At 53.5% G+C, this 18,863-nt stretch overlaps 1 protein-coding gene across 2 annotated transcripts in view; it reads left to right on the top strand.

Annotated features, from left to right (window-relative positions):
- The window catches only part of SGSM1 (small G protein signaling modulator 1), a 73,024-nt gene that overhangs the window by 10,121 nt on the left and 44,040 nt on the right, over window positions 1-18,863 (top strand). For both annotated transcript variants that reach the window (XM_006055584.4, XM_006055583.4), the window contains exons 3-4: window positions 14,349-14,424; window positions 18,688-18,850. In XM_006055584.4, the coding sequence (XP_006055646.3) occupies window positions 14,349-14,424; window positions 18,688-18,850 (239 nt within the window). The remainder of the gene's footprint in view (window positions 1-14,348; window positions 14,425-18,687; window positions 18,851-18,863) is intronic.

Below are 18,863 nucleotides of genomic sequence, written 5' to 3'. Positions count from 1 at the left end.
CTGAGTCAGTGATGCTATTTAACCATCTCATCCTCTGCCGCCCCTTTCTCCCTTTGCCTTCAATCTTTCCCAGCATCAAGGTCTTTTTCATTGAGTGGACTCTTCACATCAGGTGGATAAAGTATTGGAGCTTCAGCTTCAGCATCAGTCCTTCCAATGATATATTCAGGGTTGATTTCCTTTAGGATTGACTGGTTTGATCTTCTTGCTGTCCAAGGGACTGTCAAGAGTCTTCTCCAACACTACAGTCTGAAGGCATCAATTCTTCGGCACTCAGCCTTCTTTATGGCCCAGGGCTTACATCCGTACATGACCCCTGGAAAAGCCATAGCTTTGACTATTTAGGTCCTATTTATCATCCCATTTTACAGATGAGTAAACCAAAGCACAGAGGAAGTGAAGTGACTTGCCCAAGGTCACAGAGGTGGTAAAAACCAGGATTCCACCCAACCCTGAGACACAGTATCTCACTGCTTTTCCTCCTAAGGTTTGCTGGAGGTGGCTACTCCGTTTTCTGGTCCACACTGTGTGTGAACCATCTGGGAATTCCATTTCTTACTTTCCTGTGGCCCCTACACCCCCGAATTTCAGGCAGCCTTCCAGAGAATCTCGGCACCATCTGGAGTCTGTGTGCACCTTCCTCATCCACAAGGCCCGTGGGTCTGCAGAAACAGGAGTGTTGCCAGGGGAGCCACCACATGCAGTGGGCAGGGCACCCGGGAGAAACCTGGTGGGGGTCCAGGGTGTGAACTCAGGATGTGAAACACTTGGGCCCTTTCCCCTAGGGACGGGGGACAGTTGGGGCAGCTGTCTTTGAGGCTCCTCCGTCTCCACCATTGACTGGGTATAGGAGTATTGGCTGAAAGGACATTTTGCCCAAGGTGCTCCCTGGCAAGTGCTCTTAGCATCAGGCACTGGGGGAGGCTTCTTGTCAAGGGGTGTCTAGGGCACCCATGCAGGGCGTCCGGTTGGTGGGAACCCCATTCTCAGCCCCAGAACACCTCTCCTTCCCGGCCTGGCTGGCTGGCTGGCCAGTCCTCCAACTCTTGAGAATCAATGCAGGTTTCCTATTTATATGCACTATTTATAGCACATCAGTAAACCATTAACTGGGGCCGAGCTGGCAGCAGGCTGGGAGAGGCGTTTGCTTCTCCTGCAAGCCCCACAGCCACCTTTAGGGTCGTTAAGAGTGAGGAACCGGAGGGAGGGTTTTTCTAACCATCTGAAGACTCACATGCGACCGTCTATCATTTATTTGTCTGCTCACTCCCATCACACGGATGGGCCGGCAGAAGGATGCCCCTGGGGCTTTGCCTTCCTTACCTGTGGATGTGGCGGGCAGGACGGGAGGATGTGGGCGGGGAGGGTGCGGCAGGTCAGTCCCGGAACTGCAGGTGAGAGAGAGTCCAGAAAGGGAAGACTTGATCCATTCCCTGTGGTCGCTGACGTCCTAACTGAGGTCTTCAGACCTCAGCTCTGCGAGACCCTGAAGGCCCCCCTCGGCCCATGCAGACTGAGGGCACGGAGGAGTGCCTTATCCTGTCTGCCCAAAAGCTGGAACCCCTGCCAACATCCTCCATGAACGGCAGAGTGAGGGAAAGACATTTTAAAAAAAATAGACTTTATTTTTAAAAGCAGTTTTAGGTTCACTGTAAAAATTAAGTGGAAAGTACAGAGATTTCCCTTATACTCCCCACCCCCACTTCCCTTGTGGCTCAGCTGGTAAAAAATCCGCCTGCAATGTGGGAGACCTGGGTTTGATCCCTGGATTGGGAAGATCCCCTGGAGAATGGATAGGCTGCCCAGTCCAGTATTCTGGCCTGGAAAATTCTATGGGCTGTATAGTGCATGGGGTTGCAAAGAGTCGGACACGACTGAGCGACTTTCACTTTCCCTTTCCCCACCCCCACACATGGACAGCCTCCCCTATTATGGACCCTCCGCCACCAAAGTGGGACATTTGTTAACAATGGATGAACCTACACGAACGCATCCTTGTCACCCCAAGTTCATAGTTACATGAGGCTTCCCTCTCAGTGATGTACATTCTGTGGGTCTGGACCAATGCATGAGGACAGGTATCCACCATTAGAGTATCACACAGAATACTCTCGTGCGTGCTTGCTAAGTCTCTTCAGTCGAGTCCAACTCTGCGACCCTTTGGACTGCATCCCACCAGGCTCTTCTCTGCCTATAGGATGCTCCAGGCAAGACTATCGGAGTGGGTTGCCATGCCCTCCTCCAAGGGATCTTCCCGACACAGGGATCGAACCCTGCACCTCTTATGTCTCTTGCATTGGCCAATGGGCTCTTCACCACTGAGCCACCTGGGAAGAATACTCTCAGTACCCTAAAAACTGCCCATGCCCTGCCTGCTCATCTCTCTCTCTCCCCCCAGCCCCTGGCAACCGCCGATCCTCTTACTGTCTCCGTAGTTTTGCCTTGTCCGGAATGTCCTACGGGTGGAGTCATGCCGTATGTTGCCTTTTCAGATTGGCTTCTTTCATTTACTAATAAGCATTTCTGCCTGGTCGTTTCTTTTTGTGACTGTGATTCGGGGAACCGATGAGTGGCAGAGAGAGGGAGCTAGGAGGTAAGCTGGGAGAGGTGAGTGATGAAAGATGCCGGCTGGGGTAGAGTGGAGCTGGCAGGCGCTGCTGGACCGCAGCTGTGACGGTGATGCTGGGCTGCGCCAGGCTGAGAGAGCAGGTGCATTGTCCAGCTGACTGCTGGGGTCCCCACCGTGACCTGGGACTGCAGAGCAGGAGACCTGGATTCAGATCGCAGCCTCTTCACAGGCCCGACGGTCTTTGTCCCTCCCAGGTCCACTGCTTCCTTGGGAAAATGAGAATAAGAACAAGAATACCTGTATTATTGTGAGTCTCTGGGCTCACTTTCGTAAAGCGCCTACACAGCATGCGGGAAGCATCTGTATGTGTCTGTTGAATGAATGAATGCGTCTACTGCGTGCCAGGCTCAGTACAGGGCAGACAGTCATGGGTTTGAACCCCTGCCCTGCCGTTTGAAAACCGTGTGCTCTGGGAAGTCGTTTCGTCTCGCCGAGACTCAGCTTCCTCATCTGTAGCGTGGGGAGAGTAATTGTACCCATTTTTCCGAATTACCACAAGGACTGGATGAGATAAACCCCCTAAACACACTGCCAGGCACAGTGAGGCCCTTATAAGTAAATGCTGGTTGTTCTTACGTAAAACAGATGCAGGAAGCACCTGCTGTGCGGGTGCTGTTACATTCAGTGCTCTGTGTTGAGCTGTCTAAGTGTTTATGTATATTTTGGATATTAACCCCTTATCAGTCATATCATTTGCATATATTTTCTCCCACTCTGTTTAGATTGTCTTTTTGTCTTGTCGATGGTTTCCCTTGCTGTACAAACAGCTTTTAAGTTTAATCAGGCCCCGTTTGTTTATTTTTGCTTTTATTTCTTTTGCCTTCAGCGGCAGAGCCAAGAGATACTGCTATGGAACGTATTATCTTATGCCCGTGAGGCCCTACTAAGACAAACAGTAATGTAGCACTAATGTGGATAGTACTCACTGTACGGATGGGAATGCTCAGGCTCAGAGAAGGGACACGGTTTGCCCGAGATCACGAGTGTGTTAGCTGGGATCTGAATCCTGGAAGTTGTGCTGTGGGTGTTATTCCGTGTGTGTGCGCTCAGTCGTGTCTGACTCTCTGCGACCCCTGTGGCCCACCAGGCTCCTCTGTCCATGGAGTTTCCCAGGCAAGAATACTGGAGTGGGTTGCCCTTGCCTCCTCTGGGGGATCTTCCCGACCCAGGAATCGAGCCCGCCTCTCTTGCGTCTCCTGCACTGACAGGCAGCTTCTTTACCTGGAACAGATTGGGGTGGGCAGAGCCTCACAGCAACTTGAGGGCATCTCAGGAGGGAGTGAGAAGCTCACGTTACCTGGTTCCAAGTCTGAGCATCTGGCTGGTTTTCCAGAGCTGGAGATGGAGGTAGGAAGTAGGGTGTCCGGTGGAGAGGACTTCGGAAGCCAAGGTCAGCTGGTGGGAGTCACGTGGGTCACCCAGAAGGGGTGCACGTGCGACTGGGAAGGGACAAGATTTGGCTGGAAGGGAAGGTGGGGGCCACATGGAAGCGGTCACGAGTTGCAGGGCGGTCCCATCCGGGTCCAGCCCCCACATCTGTGTCTGAGCTTTGGAGCTTCCCAGAATATTCCCGTTCCCCTCCCCCTCCCCCACCTATCAGGCCGGTTCCAGCCCCTCCCACCTCTCACCGCCTGCGCGCCTCGCCCGTAACAAATTGAAAAATGCAGAGCCGCCAGCTATTTCCATGTAGTGCTTTTCCCTGCCACACCGTCCGTACATCTGTTCCTTCCTTTGAGCTCCAGGGCGCCTCTGTGGGGGCAGTAGCAGGAGGAAGCTTTTCCCCTCTGCTTTCCAGTTGGTGAATCCGAAACCCAGAGAGTTCATTTCTACTTGTACTTCAGAACGTGAGCATCACCTCCTCCAGGAAGCCCTCCCTGATCTCCCCACCTCCCCAGTTTCCTTGCTATTATGTTCTCATAGAACCAAGTTTTTTCGCTGCAGAGAATTGGTCTCACTTCACACTGGTTGGTGTGATTTAGTTAATATCTTTCCACTCAGCTGGACTGTGACCTCCATGAGGACAGAGACTGAATCTGCTCACTGCCTGATGCCAGATGCGGAGGAGGTCCCCTATGAATGTTGAGTGAACAAGGGCGTTTTGGTTCATGTGATCCATGCTGGGAAGGCAGGTGTCAGCGGAATGTGGAAGAGGCGCACTTATCCCCTTTTGGGATATGGAGAGTCCAGGAAGGCTCCCGGGAGGAGGGGACACCTGAGCTGAAGCCCAAGTTGCAGTTTGCAAGCTGGAGTGTGCATGGAGGGGCGTCTGGCAGAAGGCACCACATGGGCAAAGGCGTGGAGGGGAGCCCATGGCGTTGCCCCTGGGGACCCACATCCAGGAGTCAGTTGTTCCAGGCAGGATTGGAAATACTGGCCTCTTATGGTGTCTGCATCTTGCTCTCAGCATCTGGAGTGCCTGCAGAGGGGCCCAGCCCATCCACCACTCACGCCCTCACCCCAGTCATCGTTGAGGGGGCCTCTGTGTCACATCCCTCTTCTCCCCACTTTCCCCACAGGCTGAGAGTTATTTTTAAAACCACCTCAAAGGCCCTCCAGGCATCCTAATTTAGCGGTCCTCTCCACTGAGTTTCTTGCAGAGTTGTTAAGAGTCAGGCTGCTTGGGGGCCTTCATCTCAGAAGCTGATGCTGCCTCAGCATTAGTCACCCGCCTGCACGGCCAGGCACCGACCCCCTGAGACCCCAGCTGGGGTGGGAACGCTCCTCGCTGGCCTCCGAGGAGCAGGTGGCAGCTCCAGGGGTGTTTATTTAGGCCTCCTATGGGCCACAGGCACTGCGCTGGGTGCTGTAAACAGGGGGTCCCTGTTTGTGGACGGCTCTTGAGCTGAGAGGGCTTTCTACATTACAAGCAGCTGTAAAAACAAAAGAGACTCATTTAGACCATAGGTGGCTGAAAAGGGGTTTGCCAGATTTAGCAAATGAAAATTCAGAACGCCCAATTCAATTTGGATTTCAACATGCACCATGCACTCTTTAGGACATACTTATGCTAAATATATATTTATCTGAAATTTACATTTCACTGGGCATCCTGTGTTTTACGTGGCAGCCATGCCCCAAAGGCTGAAACATTTGCTGTCTGACTCGTTGTAGAAGTTTGTCAACCCCAGCCTTACACAGGAGCAAACAGGATCCATCAGAAGGGCTTAGGACACTGCCTGGAACTGAGTTCCACAAGCACTGGATGCTGGTGTTAGTGTTATTAATATAATCAGAGTGATCACCAAATATATACCGAACTGCTTGTCCGGTCACTGCCCTAGGGGCTCAGGGTTTACTTGGGAGAGACGGACACTGAGCAGGCAAATCCACAGCTGTGTAGTGACGATCAGGACTTGATGAGTTCTAAGGTGCCACGTATGACGCTCTGTTTTAGGGCAGTTCTGAGTGCTGTGCCTGTTTTGTCTTTGGAATCTCCCCATAGCCCTGTGAGGTGGTGCAAAACATCGTCCCCATTTCACAGATGAGGAAACTGAGGCCTAGGATTTCCCCAGCTAACAGCAGAGCTGGAGTTCGACCGCAGCCTGGTGGCTCCAAACCCATGTTCTTACGTCACTAAAGTGCCTCCCTTTATACCGTGGCAACTGTGTGCTGGGTCCCACTTAAGGCCCCCTGCCCGTATTTTCCACAGCCCTTAATGACAGTCCTGCATAGTGATTCCCATCAGGGGCTTGGAAGGGGTGAACACAGCACAGTGTGGGGAGGCAGGGAGGAGAAGCAAGGTGATTTGGAACCTGGCAGGGCTCCAGGTGGGCACCGTAAGAGTACCTGGGTGTGGGCAGGTGGCAGGTATGAGGAGGAGAGAGGATGGCCTGGGGGGCTCCTCAGGAGCCCCCCTTCCAGCTGTGCAGATTGGCCCGGATTTCCCTGCCTCCCTTCAGAGATGAATCCTCCTTTTATGCTGTTTAAATATTTGCAGGTGGAGGGAGGTTGGAGTGAAGGAGGGTGGGGCATTTTTCTGAATGGTTGCAGGGTGAGGCCAGAGGTACAGGGGCAGCTGCTCCAGGCCTGACGTGGAGCGGGGGCTGGGCCACAGCCAGAGCAAGTTGAGGTTGCTCGCCCGAATAGAGCTGAAGAGCCTCCTAGTTCCTGCACATTTGCTGAGTAACTAACCCTCATGAAAGTCCACCCCAGGCCGGGCAGTGAACCTGACCATCACTGTCATCTCAAGAGTCACTACTGTTTGTAGAATCCCTACTATGTGCTAGGCACTGTGTCCACGATCTCATTCAAGCCTCACGTTGACCTGGTGAGGTGAGGGGTGCTAAGACCCCCACACACACACCGTTTTCCAGATGGGGAAGCTTGTCCAGCGTCAGGCAGGCAGTGAGTGGCCAAGGACTTGGCCCCAGGTCAGTGACTCCACCTCCCAAGCTCTTAGCCTGTCTCACCTGCCTCCTGACATCCTATCCTTAGAGCTGAGAAGCTGGTTCCAAAAGGAGTGAGCTCCCCATCATTGGAGGAATGCAAGCCGATGTTGGAGGACTCCTGAGAATGGAACTGGAGAGGGATTGCAGCTTCCTGACCACTGTGACCTTTGAGGTCCCCCCGTGCCTCTGAAGGGTCCCCACAATGGTTAGCAGAGTCACATCCGAGTGAGCCAGGTCTCCTGACTCCTAGTTCAACGCCTCTTTCCAGCCCCAAGTTGGGAGACACCAAGGAGTCCCGCCTCACAAATTTCTCAGCGCCTGACCCATGACTGGGCAAGACTGGAGGCAGGACTCCAGGTCAGGCTGTCAGGCAGACCTGGGTTCAAGTCCTGGCTGTGTGATGTTCAGGCAGGTCATATAAACTCTCCATGCCTCACTTTATCCATCTTTAAAGTAGGGGATAATAATGGTCTATTGATTAAATCAGACTTTTTATACAGCTCACCTGGCACTTAGTAGGTACTGTTAGTAAACATTTTCTTTAATAACAAAAGCAGAATGATAAAACAAAAAGGAAAATAAAAGCATTTGCTTCACAATGGCCTCTGACTTCTGCAGAGAGAGACAAAGTATTATTAGAACAAAGGCCCTGGGTCTGTCCAGGCACTGGCCTAGGGGCTCAAGGTTTCCTTGGGAGAGATGAACACTGAACAGGTTCACGTAGTGATCCACAGATCCACAGACGTGTAGTGACCATCAGGCCCTGGGTCTGAGTCCCGACTCCTCTTCATGGCCTGGGTCAGATTAGCTAATTCTGTGTTTGTGTATCAGTTTCCCCATCTGTAAAATGGGAATAACTTGGGAAATGGCCTCCTTAAGGTTGTGTTTACAAAAACAGTCCCCAGAGCATAGCAAGTGCCCCCCAAAAAGGTGAGAGTACGCTTTAGTGCCATAAAGCTCCTACTGTGTACTGGCCCGGCCTGCCCTTTCACCAGCGACGTCCCATTTAACGCTCAGCGCAGCCCTGCGGGGTGACAGGTTCCGCTTCACGGTTGAGGAAGCCAAAGTGGCAGCAGGGGTGTGACCTGACCGTGCCCACACGGGACACTGGTGGCTGAGCCGGGGTGGGAACGCGGGTCTGTGCGGCTCCAGAGCAGCGCCAACCACAGCCACCGCCTGCGTGCCGCCAAGACGGGGCATGACTCCTGGGCCTAGGCTTGGGAAGTCACACTGGATGCCAGGATGCCACCCTGCCACCCGCACTGTCTCCACACCACCCCGCGGTCCTTCCTAGCTGTCTGCCTCCAAAGTGGACCGTGCTCAAAACCATGTCTGGTGGCCTGAGAGGGGGAAGGTGGTTGAGAGTTTGAGAGGCCCTCTGTGGCTGCCAGGCCCTCTTCCCCCGCCCACAGTGCTGGCCAGTCCTGGGGTATGGTCTCCCCCAACTCATGCAGGAGTGGGCAGCAGCTTCTTTCTTCCCGCCGCAAGCCCATGCCCTCTTCTGCAGGATTCTCAGTGACCTTCCTGGGCAGGCTCCCACGGCATTGCCTTTTCATTTCCGCCCTGGCCTCCGGCTGTCGGCCTGTTATTAACTTCTGGGGAGACGCTCTAGCCCACATCTGGGAGCCAGCGGAAGTGGGGAGGGGTCTTTACTCACCAGAACCCCTCCTTCAGGCTGAGAACACCTCAGTGCTGCGTTCTCCCCTCCAGCCTCCCACCCTGGATCCATGCCCAAGGCTCCTCCCTGCAGCCAGCTTCCTGACTGTGTGACCTCAAGACCTGAGTTTCAGGATCCACAGCTGTAAACAAACAGTCTTCTCTGCTCCGTAGATTTTGAACTTGAGACAGGGCATGTGTGCAGTCAGGGTGCCGATAGGAAGCAGATGGCTCCCCCAAACCGAGGACATTAAGATGAATTTAATAAAAGGCTGTTGACTACGGCAAGGGAAGGATGCTGAGAGACCGCAGGAAGCGTGCAGCACTCTGTGATATTAACACTGGGGAGCCAGGAGCCTCCACTGCCCGCAGCCTGACCGGGGTGTGCGAAAGGCATTCCCAGAAGGAGCTTGCTGTGTGGGGAGGGTCCCTGGACACAGCCTTGACTGCCGCGTCTCTTCCTTGAGGATTTGGGGGCAGTTCCCTGTTTTATATCCTCCCCCACCCTTCCCTACTCTCTCCTGCCCTCCGTCTCCATCTCCTGAGCTCCTCTGTGCAGTCTGAGCGTGCAGAAGATCACTTGAGGGTCTTGATAACCAGCCCGGGGTTTCTGATTCAGTAGGTCCAGGGTGAGGCCAAGCGTTTGCATCTGTAACCAGTTCCCAGCTGGCGCTGGTGCCTCTCGGCCCCTCCTGGCGCAGCTCTGCCAGTCCCCATTGCAAGTGGCTCTTAGGACTAAGGGCCCCTCCGGCCCAGGACTGTCTGACTCCATCCCCTCAGCTCTCCCTACCTCGAGCTCAGTACCCAAGGGCTGATTCTCCTGCCTCCTGACCAGATGAGTTCCCCCTGCGTTTGTATCATTTGCAACTTGTCCCTGGAGATTGCTGTCCAGACGCGTTGATGGGAGGTCAGTGCTGAGATGGAGATCAGGATGCAGGAGGTTTACGGGGGCCCACTCTTGGGGTCAGGTCCAGGGGAGGTGAGGCGGAGCAGCGGGAGTGGGCGGAGGAAGAAGTTGGGCCCGGAGCTGGTCTCCACGGAAGTCCCTGGCAGCCCCCACCAGCCCCGTAGGGAGCTGGGAGGGCCCCTGTGAGCTGTCCCGTGTGAGGGCAAGGATGCCGGATCTTCACAGCCACATGCATCATTCCCTGTATGGCACCCACCCCCCCCGACCTCGGGAAGGAGCGAGACTTTGGAGGGGCTATCTGTGCAGCTGAGGTGACCCTGTTCCAAGGGGACAGCAGCTCTCCCAGCCTCCGGTCCTCATGAGATACGAGTGGTGCCTTGTGGCAGCTGCCACATCATCAGAACCTTCTCACGGCCCACCCCTCTCCCTGCCCTCCTCTCTCTGTCCCAGAGGCCCATGGCCCCTGAACCCCACACTCTTCCTTCCTCTGCAGCCCCAAACCAGAAAGCCCTCTAGCTAGCACTCAAGTGCACAGAGCAACACCCCCACCCAGTTTTTTTGCCCCCAGAGCAAAACACCTGCCCATGGTTTTGCCACCAGTGGACCTCTGAATCTTCATTTTGCTTGGCCAGGCCCTCCTGCAGCTCCAAGAAGTAAAAGCACCCCCACCAAGGCCCCACCCCGCTTGCACTTCATCACTGTCACCTGCCACGCGCCATGGGTCGGGATGCCCCAGGTCTTCCGGAGAGAGAGGAAGATGGCAGAGGTGTGAGTCTGCTCAGGCTGCCATAGCAGGGTACCACACACTCTGCAGCTTGAACAGCAGGAATGCGTTTCCTCACAGTTCTGGCGGCTGGAAGTCCAAGATCAAGGTGTCGGCAGGACGGGTCCCTTCCAAGGGCCTCGCAGGAAGGGTCTGTGCCGGGTGTCCCCCACCGGCTGCCGATGACTGTCTGCTCCCTGTATCTTCACGTGCTCTTCCTCTGTGACCGTCCGTGTTCCAATTTCCTCTTTGTGTAAGGACCCCAGATGATAACAGATTTGGGCTCACTCTGAATGTCCTGATTTCCACTTAATCACTCTGTAAAGATCTCATCTCCAAATACCATCATGTTCTGAGGAACCGAAGGATAAGATTTCAAGATACATATTTGGTGGGGGGCCAGGGAGGGCCATAGCTGAGCCTGTAACATTAGGGGAGATGACGGTTTAGAGGATTGGAAAGACAGTGACAAGGAAAGGGAAGGGAAAGAGTTTAAGGCATCCTGAGCAGGTATTTGAGGTCAGAGAGAGGGGGAAACCACAGCCCTGAGGGGCGGTGCCAGGCTCAGGGCACCTCTTAGTTGATAGCCGAACCAGAAGTCAAAGCTGAGGGATTTTTCACGTGCCTTCAAGAAGCTCACAGCCTCCTTCTGTGGAGGGAGCTGATGGGCCTGGTCATCTCCGCACTCACTGTGGCGGAGGAGGCAGCGGGCAGCAGGGTCCCCGCGTCAGAGCCACTCCAGAGGGTGACCGGCAGATGGCCACCTCCAAGGAACAGGAGGACGTCGGCAGGAGGGCTATGACCTGCTTAAAAGGGAGCCAGGCCTCTCTCTGGAAGGAGCTGGGGCCTGCCATGGCATGGGGCGGTCAGGCTTTGACCCTCCCCGCCACCCTGCGCTTCCCCCGCAAGAGCTGTCCTGCTGCTAAAAGAAGCACACAGGCCCGCAGAGCCAGACGTTCTTGTGCTCAGTCGGCGAGCTGTGAAAACATGCCCCTCCTGTGTGTTTCTCCTTTGCTCTCACCTGTCCCCCACACAGTACTTTGACAGCGGACGGGTGCGTCTTCTGCACAACAATTCTCTGACACCACCTGAGTGTCCTATAGTTAACTTAGTTCTGACACCATCTACCCAGGCGTGGCATCAGATCCTACAGGTTAAGGGCCCAGTCCCATAATACTGACCCCCACCCCACCCCCCCGATTTCAGGCACCGATCACAAATTTCAGGCTGTTCCTCATACTTCTGGCAGACTGGCTGTAGATTAGGGCTCCCAGCTCCTAACCCCATCATAGTGCCAGTTTGGGTTTCTGGGGATGAATTTCGGAGGACCCTGAACTGCCCTTTGCAAAGGAAGGAAGTGTGCTCCCTCCTCCATCTCAGTTCCTCCTCTATAAAAGGCGAGGGTGTTACCATGCCGTTCTTACGCTGATCCAGAGAGGCGAGGCAGGTAGGAGAGAGCTTTGGAAGCAGTGATACACGCAGGAACTATAATCTTGCTCTCTCTATTTGCTTGCAGCCCTCCTTCACACCCCGTGCGGGCTGCCCTTGGTGGCCGTGTTGCCCCTGGGAGGTTAATTTTGGTTTTGTTTCTAATTTGGTTTTACCTGTATGACGGCATGCTGTAGAAGGAGCGCAACCACTGGCGTGAGGTAAACCTGGATCCAAGCCCTGAAGCCGCTCTCACCAGCTGTGTGACGGTGCGCGGGTCACTCTGCCTCTCTGTGCCTTCGCTTGCTCCAGGGATCAGTATGCTGCAGCTCTGTTTACCAATGATTATGCTGCTGCTGCTGCTAAGTCGCTTTCTGTGCGACCCCGTAGACCGCAGCCCACCAGGCTCCCCCGTCCCTGGGACTCTCCAGGCAAGAACACTGGAGTGGGTTGCCATTTCCTTCTCCAAGGCATGAAAGTGAAACGTGAAAGTGAAGTCATTCAGTTGTGTCCCACTCTAGCGACCCCATGGACTGCAGCCTACCAGGCTCCTCCGTCCATGGGATTTCCCAGGCAAGAGTACTGGAGTGGGTTTCCATGTCCTTCTCCGTGATTATAGTGACTGGAGAATTCCATGGACAGAGTCCATGGGGTCGCCAAGAGTCAGACACGGCTGAGCGTGTTTCACATAGTGACAAGAAAGCTTTTTTGTTCCCCCCAGACTAAAATATTCTACCAAAGCAGAAAGTCCGTCATGATCCTTCAAGTCGTTCATTAGTCAAACACAACTTTATTGAGCACCAGCTGTGTGCTGGAGATACGGTTGTAAATCAGGGAGACATGGAGTGCTTGCCCTCATGGGATCGACAGCTTGGCAAGGGGGACAGGTGCTAACAAAATCAGCATCAATATGATGAGTGTTATGAAAGCAGCCACCGTAAGGACCTCAAGCCAGGAGATTTAACCGAAACAGCTAATGTTTCAGCCAGGATCAGAATTAGCAGTGAAGGAGGCCAAAGGCGAGGTTCTAGGCAGGGCAGTGCCTGAGGAAATACAGCTAGAAGCTGGAGGGGCTGGAGCCACGGTGAGAAACACTATTACAGGTTGGAATTCCAGCTCTGCTCCTTCCTAGCCCTGTGGCCTTGGGTAGCCTAGCTCATCTTCCTGAGCTTGGTTTCCCCATTTGTTAAGGGGGCCAGTTCCACAGGCTTGGTTAGCTAGGGTTCAGGCTTTGAAATGCCGCTAGCAGAGCCCGGCTTGGAGCTTGCTGGGCCGGGAGGTTGGGAGCTGTTCACAAGGCAGGTGCTGACTTGGTTGTGTCAGGGCGGGGGTGGCGTGCCAGCTCGGATGGGCACTGCCATGTGATTCTCCAGAGAACACGGCCAAGGATGCTTTGAGTTCTGTCTTCTTCTCCAGGAGGCATCCAGAAGGAAGGGAGAGGAAGGGCACTGGGAGCCTGACACTGCACTCAGCCCTGTGCATGGATGCGCTGGGTGGGCTGAGTCTGGGTGGCCCTCGGGGCAGCCAGAAAGGGGGCCCATCTATGGGGGTGGATTCCAGACTCCCACGTCAAGCCCTGCTGACGTTAGATCTGGGACCAGGCTTTGATATCGTCTCTTCCCACCTCCTCAAGGTGGGAAAACTGATGACCCAGAGGGGAGAAGCGTTTTGCTCAAAGTACTCCAGTGACTCGGGCCCGAATCCAGCAAGGCAGAAGGGCGTTCAGGCCACCAGAGGGTCGCCTCCATGAGCAGAGGCATGACGGCCCTTTGAGTGCCGTGTCCCCTGTGCCTGGCCCCTCACAGGCACTCAGCATTGATCGACTGAGGGATGCGGTGTGGAAAGCACACAGCCTGGGGACGCAGGCCCGTCTTGAAATCTGTCTCCACTCTGGGCCAGGTCTGCCTTTCTGGGTGAATTTCTGCATGTTGCTGAGCTCAGTTTCCCAAAATAAGACCACAAATCCAGCTGGTACAGGTACCCGAGCAGGGATTTGATCTACCGGGTCTCAGGGCTGATATTTCATATTGCACCCCCGCCCCCGATTTTTTTTTTTATATATGCTCATTTCATTCATTCATTCATCCACTCAGAAAATATTTGTGGAGACCTACTACATACCAGGCCCTGTTCTAGGCTCCAAGGATACAGTGGTGAACGAGGCAGATGGGGCCCTGCCCTCAAGGAACTTACATTCTAGAAGTTGGAGACAGACAGTGAGCAAAGAAATAGGACAGGAAGTACCCTGAAGGAACTATAACGGGATGGAAGAAGTTGGAGGCGGGGTGCCTTAGGTTGTGTAGACGGGGAAGGAAATGACACTTCATGTGCCATCTCAAAAGAAGCCCACTCTGCAGAGAGCCTGAAAACGAATTCATTTCAGGGTGCATTTTGGGGGTAGCAGGAGCCACAGGCCTCAGCCCTACAGAAAACACGGGGAATGCAAGGAGGGAACAGTTACCGAAACGTCCCAAGCAACCGGAGAACGCCGCTCAGGGGGCGGGGACAGCGCAGCCGCCTGGGGTGCCCGCTCCCAGGTAGAGTGGGGTCTCACCCTCCGGCGCCTCTGCCTTCCAGGTGAAGCAGATCATGGAGGAGGCCGTCACACGAAAGTTTGTCCACGAGGACAGCAGCCACATCATCTCCTTCTGCGGTGAGTCAGTGACCCCGGGTGGCCTTGAAAAGCGGCTTTCTCTCTGTGGGCTGCCCCGGGGCCGTGGCAGCTTTCTTTGAGCAGAGGTCCCCAAAGGTCATGCTTTCGCTGCTTCGTAACTGCAAAGTGTTTTTCAGATTCCAAAGAGACTCCATTAGGGAATTTGGAAGTAGGGAGAAGATTAGAGAAGAGATTAAGAATGATATCTGTGCTCCGGAAGGACTTCCCTGGTGGCTCACATGGTAAAGCGTCTGCCTGCAATGCGGGAGACCTGGGTTCAATCGCTGGGTCGGGAAGATCCCCTGGAGAAGGAAACGGCAACCCACTCCAGCATTCTTGCCTGGAAAATCCCATGGACAGAGGAACCTGGTAGGCTGCAGTCTATGAGGTCACAAAGAGTCGGACACGATTGAGCGACTTCACTTTCACTTTCACTTTCTGTGCCCCAGGAAGGGGTAATCACGGTCCACATGGAGAGACAACTCCCCTCCCTTGGGCTCCTTTCACAGCAACCCCACCCCAGGCGACCGGGGGGCTTGCCTCTGAGGGATGGGCTCCGTCCTTTCCTCACCCAGGTAGAAAGACAGGATGGATGGGGACTTTAAGGAATCAAGAAGCCATGGACACTTCCCGAGGGATCGCTCCCAGCTGGCTCAGCCAAGGGGGCAGGCCCGGGGCTCGGAGTGTGACTCAGCCCTCTCCCTCTCCTTGAACCTGTGAGGCCCACGGGGCTCCAGAAAAAGCCTTGCTGCCAGGTTCTTACCGTATCTTCACAATGGCTAGAGGCACAGGTCCTGCGTGTCCCTGAAGTCAGGATTCAGCACATACGCAGCGTGTACGTAAATGTGGGAGTGTTTCTTCCTCCCTGAAGACCTTTTAACCTCATGATTGTGGAGTGTCTCTCCACGAAGGACGAGCTATCATGCCCCTCTCACGGTCTTGGCACCACGGAGGGCCCATCAGCTTCCGTCTGGGTGGCTGGGGACACCGCCCATGGGCCCGCAGCCACCTGAACACACGCCACAGCCTGGGAAACCATGGATTTGGCCGCCCAGCTCTGCTCAGATCCCATCTCTGCCACTTCTTTGCTGGGTGACCTTGGGCAAGATCTTATTTTTTTAGGTGATATATCTTTAAGTATATAAATATAAATGAAAGTGAAAGTTGCTCAGTCGTGTCTGACTCTTTGCCACCCCATGGACTATGCAGTCCATGGAGTTCTTTCTCCAAGCCAGCATACCAGAGAAGGCAGCCTTTCCCTTCACCAGGGGATCTTCCCAACCCAGGGATGGAATCCAGGTCTCCCGCATTGCAGATGGATTCTTTACTGGCTGAGCTACAAGGGAAGCCCCCCTCAAAAAAAAAAATATATGTATATACACATACATAAATAAATTATATATTTGGCCACACTGCTTTGCTTGTAGGATCTTAGTTCCCTGAGCAGGGATTGAACTTGGGCCCATGACAGTGAAAGCACTGGTTCCTGGACCACCAGGGAATTCCCCGAAAAATATTTTATGTGTGTAAAAATACATATATACACATGCCCATATACACACATATGTATATGGAAATACATATCTCCATCACTTCATGGGAAATAGATGGGGAAACAGTGGAAACAGTGTCAGACTTTATTTTGGGGGGCTCCAAAATCACTGCAGATGGTGATTGCAGCCATGAAATTAAAAGACGCTTACTCCTTGGAAGGAAAGTTATGACCAACATAGATGGCATATTAAAAAGCAGAAACATTACTTTGCGAACAAAGGTCCATCTAGTCAAGGCTATGGCTTTTCCAGTAGTCATGTATGGATGTGAGAGTTGGACTATGAAGAAAGCTGAACGCCAAAGAATTGATGCTTTTGAACTATGGTGTTGGAGAAGACTCTTGAGAGTCCCTTGGACTGCAAGGAGATGGAACCAGTCCATTCTAAAGGAGATCAGTCCTGGGTGTTCATTGGAAGGACTGATGCTGAAGCTGAAACTCCAATACTTGGGCCACCTCATGCAAAGAGTTGACTCATTGGAAAAGACCCTGATGCTGGGAGGGATTGGGGGCAGGAGGAGAAGGGGACAACAGAAGATGAGATGGCTGGATGGCATCACCAACTCAATGGACATGAGTTTGGGTAAACTCCAGGAGTTGGTGATGGACAGGGAGGCCTGGCATGGTGTGGTTCATGGGGTCACAAAGTCGGGCACAACTGAGCAACTGAACTGAACTGATATATAAATATAGATGTAGATCTCTGACTTTCTTTTTTCTCCTGGACATTGTTATTTGCAAAAAACTTAATATGCATGTCTGTTTCAGGGCTTGCTAGCATACCTACCAATTAAAGACTTAGAAGATCAAGACTTAGAAGATTTTAGCAAGTGATAAGAATCATAATAATTCTCTAACTGTGATCAAAGTTCAGGGGTGAGAGAAACGTGCTGGCATTAAATGAGGCCTGAAGGATGTCCCTGAGGTTTCTTTTGTCCGTTGTTCCTAATGAGCCATTATCAGAAAAAAATGGAACAATGTCTACCAAGCTGGACTAGATCATGAATTTAATCAATGTAAGCAAATGAAAAGTCCTAGATATTTAGGCAAAATCGAAGCTATTTTAAAGATGATCACCCAGGATATTTTAATTCGATGAGCAGATTAGGCAGTATGTGAACAGTCCTTCAAAGCCAAGTCACAGCTGACAGCAGCAGCAAGGATAGGACAAGCAATCGCCCCGAAACTTCTCAGCGTTTCTCCTTACGCGTGGCATGGCCTCGCCAGGCCCTTAACCCTGCACGTGCTGGTGTCCTCCTCTATGAAACAACAGTGACCAGAACACTGGCCTCTTGAGTTTCACTACAGGAATTAGGGAAGGTGAACCTTAATGCTGGTCTGACGCCCAGCAGGTGCCCAGTAATAGTGAGGAGTAGCTCTTAATAAGCTCACATTCTCCCATAGACATGGATTATGCGCCTAGTGCATACCAGTGTGAGTTCCTAGGCTGCTGTGTAAGACAGAAAGTCAGAAGATAAAGGCTGCTGAGGGACTTCCCTGGTGGTCCAGTGGCTGAGGTGCCATGCTCCCATGGAGGGGGCCCAGGATCGATCCCCGTCAGGGAACTAGACCCCTCATGCCACAGCTAAGCGTTCACACGTCACAACTGAAGATCCTGGTGCAACCAAATAAATACATATTAATTTTTAAATTAAAAAAAGTTAAGGCTACTGAAAGTGTCAGATATGTGAGATAGAGGCCATCAGAATGGCGTGCACACGGCCTGTTTCTTAGAAGGGAACAGTCAGGGGCAGAAAGGGAAAGTTATTTGCCTGAGGTCACACAGCAAGTTAGTGGTAGAACCCAGGCTACACCCCGGGTCTCTTGTTTGAGGAGGGCTGGACAGAGCCTCCAGGGGAGACCCAGAAATGGGAAGATTATGACTGAAACCTCTCTTCAAAGGCCCTTGGTGGAGGCACAGATGTTGTGAGCACACGCTGGGCTCAGACGTGGGTATGGAGGCACAGATGTTGTGAGCACACGCTGGGCCCAGACGTGGGTATGACTCCCAGCTCCATCGCTCACTTGCTGGGTGGCCCTGGCAATTCAGTTCACCTCTGGGAGCCTCAGTTTCGACATCTGGAAAACGGGGATGGTTTTCCTTTCTGCCTGGCCATGGCGGAGATCGAATGAGATCCATAATGTTAGCTGTTACTGAAGGCACAGTCGTAATGACAGCAGCGTGAGGCTTTTAACTGAAATAAAGCTAGGCAGTCGCACGGCCCCGGCTCCCCTCCGTCATTGAGAGGAGTCATAGCTAACTTTCATGAAGCACACACACGTGCCAGGCTCTGGGCAAAGTGCCTTCCATGCATTCTCCCCACCTGATCCTGACAGCAACCTTATGAGGTTACTATTCATACTATCCCATTTTACAGATGAGGAAACTGAGACATGCGGAGGGGAACTGATTCGCCTCACCCCATCACACAGCTGGTTAGTGGCCAGGAGAAGATGTGAACAGAGGTGCTCTGACCCGGGGCAGCAAGCGTGGGTTCACCACCAAGCCCTCTTGCTCCCTTTTGAGGGGCTGGACGGTGGAGAGGCATATAAGCTTTGCCCTATGATGCTGTCATAGTGATGCTACATGAAATTCATGACTTTGGGGGCCCCAGACCTTCAAGGCACCTGTGTGTGACCGAGAAAGCCCAGAACCAGGCTGGGCATGGGGGAGTCATGGGCGGGGCCTGCTGACCGCGGTGTCCCTGCAGCGGCCGTGGAGGCCTGCGTCCTGCACGGGCTGCGGAAGCGGGCGGCTGGCTTCCTGCGCAGCAACAAAATCGCAGCGCTCTTCATGAAAGTGGGCAAGAGCTTCCCGCCGGCCGAGGAGCTGAGCCGTAAGGTGCAGGACCTGGAGCAACTGATTGAGAGCGCGTGAGTACTGAGC

This window comes from Bubalus bubalis, chromosome 17, assembly GCF_019923935.1.
Source record: "Bubalus bubalis isolate 160015118507 breed Murrah chromosome 17, NDDB_SH_1, whole genome shotgun sequence".
Lineage (NCBI taxonomy): Eukaryota > Metazoa > Chordata > Mammalia > Artiodactyla > Bovidae > Bubalus > Bubalus bubalis.
Note: the sequence above shows the minus strand (reverse complement) of the source record. Positions and strands in the feature narration are given on the sequence as shown.